The sequence below is a fragment of the Chiloscyllium punctatum genome, chromosome 5 (genome assembly GCF_047496795.1).
Source record: "Chiloscyllium punctatum isolate Juve2018m chromosome 5, sChiPun1.3, whole genome shotgun sequence".
Taxonomy (NCBI): domain Eukaryota; kingdom Metazoa; phylum Chordata; class Chondrichthyes; order Orectolobiformes; family Hemiscylliidae; genus Chiloscyllium; species Chiloscyllium punctatum.
In genome coordinates, this window is record NC_092743.1 from 129,037,247 (window position 1) to 129,047,036 (window position 9,790).

Sequence of the window (9,790 nt, forward strand, 5' to 3'; positions counted from 1 at the left end):
GATGAGGGTTAGATGGCGTAACAACCTTTTTTTACAACTGGACTGAAATCTTAAAGAACCAAGGGTTTTTTAAAAAAAATAAGCTCACTTCAGCTTTAACCTGCCTCCGTAGCCACTTCTGAACTGCTTCAAGAAGTGGTAGGCCTGATTCCAACACTCCCCGCAACAAAAGGCTTTCTAGAGTGAAAATATGGACAGGAGCACCTCGTAAGGAGATAGAATCATTTGAGCTTCTCTGTCTCAGTGGTGAAAATTGAGCCCTAGGAGCTAACAAGATTACAACAAGCTGTTGCATCTACTCATTACTTAGGGGAGCTTTCCCAATTGTTCTAATTGGAAAGCTTAAGCTTTCCCCAATACTCTTTCACTACTTTTGCTATTTTCTCAACTTCTCATTGAGCCTGATTCAATATTTCACTTAGCACCCACACGTGTTTCTCACCAGTAACTGGGCTGTATTCATGAGTGAAAGCGTTGTAAGTACGTTTTACTCTCTCTTCCTTCCTATCTAAACTTACCAATAGGCGGTTATAGCACCATTGTTATATAGAGTCATAGTCATAGAGATGTACAGCAAGGAAACAGACCCTTCGGTCCAACCCGTCCATGCCGACCAGATATCTCAACCTAATCTAGTCCCACCCTCCTCCACCCGGCCCATATCCCTCCAAACCTTTCCTATTCATATACCCATCCAAATGCCTCTTAAGTGTTGCAATTATACAAGCCTCCACCACTTCCTCTGGCAGCTCTTTCCATACACGTCTTTGTATCACGGCATGAATTACATTTATTCATCAGAGAAACTGCTTTTGTAGCAATGCCTAACCTGGGTGGAGGGGTTTGGGTATGGGTAACTGTCTAGGGGGGACCTCTAAGAATGTTGAAATGCATTTCTTTGTTCTTGTATATCTTATTTTCATACGTGTCTGAAATTTTTCAATTAAAACAAATATGCTTTGTGTTCTTTTAATCATAGAGGTGGATGGAATTTCATTAGGTATCTAAAAACACATAAAGCAATGTTTTGAAAAAGTTTATAAAAGCAGTAGTTTTTTATTTAAGTAAGTTATCATCCGGACATTGTGCACCTGTAATCCTATACCCTGGGAAAACTGTAAATTGCCTTCTGAATCATTAAGCGTAAAATACTACAGGACAGTGGAGTTTGTTCTCTAATTGACCTACATATCTGTTCACATCCAGTAAATTCAAGTTCAGGTGGTAACACCAGCTAATAGGAATGCAAGAAACACCAGGCTAGTAATATAATTATGCATCTCTTTGCACTGTGAAGTGATTCTCCATAACTAGCTGCACTGAACCTCTGGAAGTTGTATGGTATTTGGCAATAGAATAAAGAGTGCAGCAGTGTTGTAGGCAAACAAATTGTTCACATATAGAGAAAGTGACTACAAGTATGTTTAGAAGTAACTTTAAATTACACCCTTGCAAACATAGTTTGATTGATTTGTTGTAAATATTTTGCTGTTGTTTCCCACTGTGTTGCTTCCCCCCCTCACTGAGCATTCCAGAGCTGTTTATAGAATTTCTGGAAGTGATGGTAAACCCCCTTTTAGGAAAACAGTTTATTGTGCAAATTCATTCTCAGTTGTAGAAACATACCTAATTGCCTTTTGCTTGATGCCTGAAAGCAGCCTAAGAGCTCGAACAGCAAGCTGGTTTTGTGCAGCAGGTACTATGAGAATGCGGTTCATAAGAGCAGTTAAGATAAGAGCTTCCCTCAATGTGTTTGATTTAGAGTTCACAGAAATTGTTCAAAAGCAAAGTACTTGAAGTTTGAACCATACGCCAGACGCAGTCGACAGTTTAATCCCATGTATGTTTGACTGGGAGGCGTTCAACTGTTTAACCTTTAAACGTAGGGAGCTCTGGTTGTTTAGGAGATTAAGGATTTGGTGCCTGACTGTAATGATGGGACATTAGATAAGATTACTATGCCAACAGCAACCTATCATTTGCCTCTCCCTATAAATCTTGTTGATGGGAAGAAACAAAACTTTATCTATGTTTTGGTGTGTTGATCCTCGTATATAAAGGATATCCTTCTGGTGCCAGAAGGAGTGCTGGACAGGGCCACTGATTATAATGTTGTTTGCTTCAAATGATGATCTGCAGAGATAGCTTCTATTTGCAGTCACTATGATAAAGTTACAGTTCTTTAAAGGAAACAAATGTAAAAACATAGTCTCCACTTTTAGTCTCTGTGTTGGCAGTGCATCGTTGCCGTCTGTAAGCACGAATCTTAAAATAATTATGTCAAGGAGACTGGTCGTTTGGCCCATTCAATCCGAGAGAATGGTTGCGCAGCTATTGATGACAATATTCCTCCACAACTAGCTAGCAATTATGAAACAAACATAAAAGTCAGCTGCCAGCAATTCTTTTTTGATGTTTTGCCTAAATTTAGATAAAAATTGATTGTGAAACTCACTTGATTGATGCACGTTCACAGGGCAAGCATTCCTGAAACTTAGGTCCTTATCTTGTATCAAATGCCGCTTTTATTTGATAGCATAAGGAAAGTCATGCACTGTGCTAGGATAAATGAAAGCAAAATAGAGCAGATTGTAGAAATGTAAAACAAAACATGAAATACTGGAACGTATTGGTTATGTTTGTTGAAAAGACAGACAAATTTACGATTCAGTGTTGAATCTTTATAAATGCTGGTAAAGATCTTAGTTAAGTTGTGAATATTTGTTTCTCTCTCTCTCTCTCTCTCTCTCTCTCTCCCTCCCCTGCATGATCTATATTTACTTTCAACCATATCCCCCCCAGAGTTTTAGGGTGGTGAAAAGGATGCAAAGCTTAAAAAGTAGTTTTTTTTTTGTTAGTGGCTCACCAATCTACTTTTTTTGTTTAAAGCTAGGCAACTTGATTTCACAGGCACTATCTTTAAGACAGTTTCACGACATTATGGTGTGATGTTCGGGTACCAAAATACCCACCTCACCTTTAGTCTCACTGTCTACATGATGGAGTCAATGTAGTCAATAACAGCAGTAAGCACAGGATTCAGACTGTGTGTAATATAGCCTTGCAAATAGTTAGTGATGTAAATAAACTTTAGATGCATACCCCAAGAAGAATCCATGCTCTGTGATTTATCTTATGTGAACTAACAAATACACTGAATTACAAATGGTAGTAAGAAAGCAGTATGTGGGGACTAAAAAATGGTGAAAGTAAGTGTACACTAAAAGTTAGTGGTGATAGCTAATTAATGGTAACAAGTGGATATTAAAGGTTGAAAGATGACAGCACTGTGGCATTCTGAAAAGTCGTTTTCCTAACAGTCATAATTCCCTATTAGCTACGTGCGTTCAGAGCTGAAGTTACAACTACGAACAAAATTAAAGTATGACTACCAAGAATGCAGGCTATAAACCCAGTGCCAGTATACGGTAAGTACTATATCTCTCTGCATTTAAGAAGGGAAAAAAAAACACGATTTTGATATAAACTTTTAAATGGTCCTGAAAGAACAGTTGCAAAGCTCTCTTGAAAGAAAATACCACTAAAACCAACAGTGTTTTTTTGCATTTAAAAAAGACTTGCCTATATCTTGATGCTGGTCAATTTTGCCATTTTCGTTTTCCACTTCAGTGCAAAAATTATGAAAAAGTCCATCTGACATTTTGGTGCAATTGCTACTTCTGTGTCACGTGGTGATGCTAAGATCATTTCAGTTTACCTTGGCAGTTCTCCCACCTCACCATCACTCACTTCCCGAGGGACTGCGTAATGATGTTACATGTGCATTGTTATTAGAATTAGAATTTGGTTTATTGTCACATGTACCCACATGAATGCAGTTAAAAATTTACAAAGTCACGACTTATGCTGCCATCTTCGACACAATGGTACCTAGGTACAGGATCTTAGGAATAAATTAGAAAAATGAAGAAATAAAAACTTCTGCATTACAGTCCTTCAAGCAGACAATGCTGGGACCTCGCCTTCAGTCCACATCGAACTTAACCTTATGCCCCACAAAGGATGCAGCCCCGCTCCAGGCTCCAAGCTCCACCACAGACAGCAATCTGCTTAGCATTGAGCACCGCCGCAGTCCATGACCCATCTGTTGCTGCGAGGGGCCTATTGCACCCGTGCTCTGTGTACCAAGCTCCACCACAGATGACGGACCACCTAGTTCCTGAGTTGAAGCTTCAGGCCTACCTAGCCAGTCCTCAATCTGGGCACAGCCATGCTGCTGTTGATGATACTCTGGCTCCACTCTGGCTTCCACAAGATGTCAGAAGAGGAAAGAAATGAGAGAGAAAAAGACGGAAAAGGAAAGAGAGAGTCAGAAGGAAGGATGTGGTCAGCCTCGAGCATACAGCTTAGAAGCCCAAACATTTCCTGCATCCATCCCAAAAACTGCAAGATGGTGTACTCCACTATTTGGTAAAGCTCTCAACCTGGGATTTAAAAGCTTGTTTCCTGAACAGGGAATTAAGGTCATGTTGCTTTCCTTTCCCACTTCCAGTTAGTTAGACATGTGATGTCAGTGCTAATTCCTCCACAAGTGATAGTGAAATGACATTTGCCCCTGACTGCATAGTTCTCTGGTGCACATCTTTTTAATAATCTGAAGCAATTCAGCTTGTGAGTAGGTTGGTCATTGTAGCGCTGGTGCCACTTCATGTCATGCTCTATGCCACTGGGGTCATCTTGTCAGCCCTCAGAAGAACATTGAAATCCTTGCAGCAATGTGTCCATGTCTGTACTGTCTGGTATGTCTGTACAGTCCATGTGTGGCTGTACTGTAACTGCTTACTTTGCAGTCCACTTCACACTGGGCCAGCTTGGTTGAGCTTGCAGCATTCTGGGAAATGCATGCTTCACTGTTATGACACAATCGCCAAAAGAACGTAAAGAGAGATGTCAGTCTGCCTTTGCTTGTGAGGCTTCCCTGCTGATGGCTTGATATCCTTCACTCTATCCTTCACTCGCTCTGTTCCCACATTAATGATTGCCCCTTAGGTTCATCCTTTAAATTGCCAAATCAGAGTCTGCGATCTCTAATTGAACAGGAAATGCATCGTCTGACTATGATTTGGCCTTCATATTGAAAATCATTGGTCATGCATTTTGGGAAAGCAAATCTTAGCAAGACTTATACACGTAATGGTAACATCCTAGGAAGTGTTGCTGAACAAAAAGACCTTGGAGTGCAGGTAGATAGGATAGTGAAGAAGGCATTTGGTATACTTTTATTGGTCAGAGTATTGAGTACAGGAGTTGAGAGATCATGTTGCGGCTGTACTGAACTTTGGTTAGGCTACTGTTGGAATATTGCGTGCAATTCTGGTCTCCTTCCTATCAGAAAGGTGTTGTGAAACTTGAAAGGATTCAGAAAAGATTTACAAGGATTTGAGCTATAGGGAGAGGCTGAACTGGCTGGAGCTATTTTCCTTATAGTGTTATAGGCTGAGGGATGACCGAAGAGGTTTACAAAATTATGAGGGGCATGGATAGGTTAAATAGACAAATTCTTTTCCATGGGGTCAAGGAGTCCAGAACTAGAGGGCATAGATTTAGGGTGAGAGGAGAAAGATATAAAAGGGTCCTAAGGGGCAACATTTTCACACAGAGGGTGGTACGTGTATGGAATGAGCTGCCAGAGGAAGTGGTTGAGCCTGGTACAATTGCAACATATAAGAGGCATTTGGGTGGTTATATGAATAGGAAGGGTTTGGAGGGATATGGACCGGGTGCTGGCAGATGGGACTAGATTGGGTTGAGATATCTGGTCGGCATGGGCGGGTTGGACCGAAGGGTCTGTTTCCATACTGTACATCTCTGTGACTCTATGTGCCAGCTTGGTATGGGGCCAGTACCCAGAATTGGTCCTATATCCGAATGCTCAAGTGTCAGTAGTAACTGGATGATAGCAATTAACTGACAAGTGAAATATACACTGCATGGCCTAAATGAAAGGGGAACAAAATTGTGGCTCTTAAATGATCCAAAAAGATATGAGCACCAATGCTAAGCAAAAATATTCAGATCATAATCATAAGTTACAAAGATACCACTTGGCGGAGATGGGTACTGCAGATGTGGAGATTAGAGTCAAGATTAAAGTGGTGCTGGAAAAGCACAGGTCAGGCGACATCAAAGAAGCAGGAAAATCGACGTTTTGGGCAAAAGCCCTTCAGAAATTTCTGATGAAGGACTTTTGCCCAAAACATCGATTTTCCTGCTCCTTGGATGCTGCCTGACCTGCTGTGCTTTTCCAGCACCACTCTAATCTTGACACAAAGGTTCCACTTGAGATCTTTACATTTGTTCAGTAGTAGCAGATGGTCAGACTTCTCTGCATTTTAGAAAAGTTTATTTTATTCAAAGCTTACATAGCGACTCTCATTTCTTTCAGAAATACTTTAATTTGCACATTAATGTATCATTAATAAAACTGAGGTTTGCCATAGAATCCAGTTCCAGTAAAACCATTTTTTTTTCTATCGTTGGTAACATTATAATCCTATAAAGTAGAAAACTACACCAGTCTGGAGCAGATAATCTAGGTTAATATTTCATTGTGATGCTAAAAGGTTGCTAAATTCTAACAGGTATTGCTCTGTGTTAGACTATTGCCCTTTTGTCTGATCTGATAATTTTGTTAGTGCTCAGACATCCTTCAACCACAAAGAGTTAGAACATAAACACTTCACAGTAATTCCATCTGTGTGAAGCATGTGGAGATGTTTCAGAGACACAGGAACTTTTTATTGTTCTTCACATCTCGGACATTCTTAAAGTAGGTAATATATTTCTGATTTGAGATATCAGCATCCTTTTCTGACTCTCCCCTCTCACTCCTCCCCCTGGGCTGTTTGTTAACTATAAGGCAATACTTGTTGGTCCAGCTGTTTGACTTTGAAGTGGTATCAAAATGAAACTGGTTTATCTATACTTACGCCCAAAGGCGCACTTTTCAGCAGAAGCCATAATCAGAAGTAGGAACCAAGCTCATTTTCTTCCTGACTCCTCTTCACCCACTGATATCCGCCGCCCCATCTGAAGCCTACAGGCATGAAAACTAAGTATAGTGTCATCAGAGCAACAGTGGCTGCTGGAAACTAATGTGTTAAAGACAATCTTGTGTAAGTATAGTGTCTATGCAAAGTGTTTCGCTGGATCAACATCAATTTTGATGTCACTGATATTCTTACAGCGAATTTCATGTTTCTACTTCTGTTGAATTTTTGTGCTCCCTGTGTCCATCTTGCAAAAACTTGCTCAAACCTGTCTGCACTGCAGCCACCCGGTAATTATGAGTGCACATGATACACTTGAGGAAAGCTACAGTGGTCACTTCTGTGTTTAATGTTTTTGTCTCGGGGAGAGCACTCTGCAGAGAACTGGAGTGATAGGACAATATTATTAGCTGCTACAGTATGCAACTTTTATGAAAGCCTGGACTGCATAATGAACAGTGTAGTGCAAGGGTAGATTGAAATTACAAATCTTCCATAACTGAGTAAGTTAAAGTGCATGATGAGACTGATTTGCCATTATATTTGGAAGTCAGAGTTTTGAAAAATACATAATTAGGGTACTTTATAAATTTCCAATCTGAATTCAATATCCAGTGGATACATTGACCAAGACTTGTGGTCAGTGCAGGCTCTACATTCCTATTGGTAGTTTAAATCTGGTGTCAAGTCAAAGTGATGTCTTGGCATGCAACAACAGTGTCAGCAAGTAGATATATGACAAATCAAATTGAAATGTTCATGTGCAACAGCTCAAAGTTAAAAGCACTTAAGATCATTCACTTTTACTTTAAATTTTCGAACAGTGAAACCCATTTATAAAGCTGGCAAAAATTTGTTAAGTATGTGTCTTTTTTCATTGTGACAAAATTTGGTATTCCACTAATAAAAACTAGTTTACCAGAACCAATAAGGCTGGTGAACTGGTAACAACCCAGTTACTCCTTGTTCAAGAACATGTAACTTTTTTCTGTGACTGACAGAAAATTCAGAAGTTGAATTTTTCATCAAAATATGACTGTAATGCAGATTGTAGGGCGTGGGAACCTCTGCAGCATATCCCATGAAGGAGCTAAACATATTGACAGCAACTACAGCAATAACTGCATTATTCTTAGGAAGTCTGAACTCTCAAAGTTGCTGTCAGTTTCAGCAGAGTAATGATGACTCTGATAGTTCAGCTGAGTTATCATAGTGAAATACAGGTTACAAAATATATTTCCAATAATCCTGTCAAAAACTCCAGAGTATGTGTGAAATTTGTCGACTCTATTGTGGATGAAGATGTTAAGTTGGTATGTTTGTTTCTTGTTGTATGTCAGGGATGTGATACCTTTTGATGTCATAAGGGTTATACTGTAGATAATTATGTTGGTTACTTTCTAATCTCTGGATGCTGTATGTTTATTACAGCAAATGTGATTGCTTCTGTAAAAATGTGAGATTTTCACTCATCAAATTGGCACAAGTATAAAATGAGTATGTTTATTGTTTCTGATGATAAAGGAACAAAATTTGATTCTGGCATCAGGGTTAAAAACTGTTGATAACTTTGGTTTTTATATGTTCTATCCAATGAAATAGACAACTTCTAGAAATTGCGCACATGCTTCATGTATTTTACATCTAAATCTCAGCATTTGCATGAAGTTTGTTTTTTAAACATTATTCATACAGATTATATTTTTCTTGGTCTAGGAAATATCAGAGGGAAGTGAGAGTGCGTTTGAAACTTGTTGATCTGGAGCTGACATCACGTTTCCTTGGAGCCAAAACAGACACAACACTGCTAGAGGCAGAAGCTGCACTCCTGGGTTTGTTGGACGTTAAGGATACAAATCAAAGAGATTGAAAATCATAAGCAATGATGTGATTTTGGTTCTGTAAAGAATATGTATTCTTGCTTTACTATTTTATAAGAAATAAACTTTTGTAGCGTGAGCTTGTTTGTGTTAATCAATTCAAACATTGCACATTATTTTTATTGATACTGCTTCGAAACAGCAAATGTGAAACAACCTTTCCCTTCTCTTTTTCCTACTCACTCTGGAACAATTCCCTTGTTATCTACACACTGTTGTAACTTTCATTCAAACAAACTTACAAATTCTTATTGCCCCCCTAAATTACTGGTCTCCACAGAGGTCAGCTTTTCCAAGTTCCTGCATTCAAAGGCTGTTCATCTCCACAACAGCTAATAACTCAAGTCCATACCTGTGCATTTTCCAACACTGCCACTGTTTAGAAATGTTCTTGGACATGCCATTAGACTGAGGTTAGCCCATTACCTGAAATGGTTTTGCTTTAATGAAAACACAAAATTCTGTAAATATCCAACATGTTTGACAGTCTGTGGAGAGATAAATATTATTAACATTTCAGATTGATGCTTTCATTTAATAGGTCTGAAAAAATCTACAATGTTTAGGTTTGAGCAAATGTATTTCCATCTATTAAATGATGCACTTAAACAGTTTATTCTTTGTCACTGAAGAGATTGATGCTAAAGTAACATCTATCCAATAATCCAATGACAATTGGCAGGAATAATAACCAAACAGTCTTTTAATGTAAGTGTATCTACCGAAACTGTATCTAGAAACTGATGTTGGTACTGTATGTGAAATTGTCATTGTCCTAGTCAATATGTTGGTAACTTATTCTATTTGCATTCTGTTGAGGTAGGTTGTATTGTTTGCTGTTGGATTATTATCACATATGACGTTACTGTCTGTGGTTTTGTGACATGGACTGTGTTTTCA

At 38.9% G+C, this 9,790-nt stretch overlaps 1 protein-coding gene across 2 annotated transcripts in view; it reads left to right on the top strand.

Annotated features, from left to right (window-relative positions):
• tpd52 (tumor protein D52) overlaps nucleotides 1-8,969 on the top strand; it is a 152,570-nt gene extending 143,601 nt beyond the window's left edge. For both annotated transcript variants that reach the window (XM_072571334.1, XM_072571331.1), the window contains one exon: nucleotides 8,727-8,969. In XM_072571334.1, coding sequence (XP_072427435.1) covers nucleotides 8,727-8,880 — 154 coding nt within the window. In that variant the 3' untranslated portion in view covers nucleotides 8,881-8,969. The remainder of the gene's footprint in view (nucleotides 1-8,726) is intronic.
• The last annotated feature ends 821 nt before the right edge of the window (nucleotides 8,970-9,790 follow it).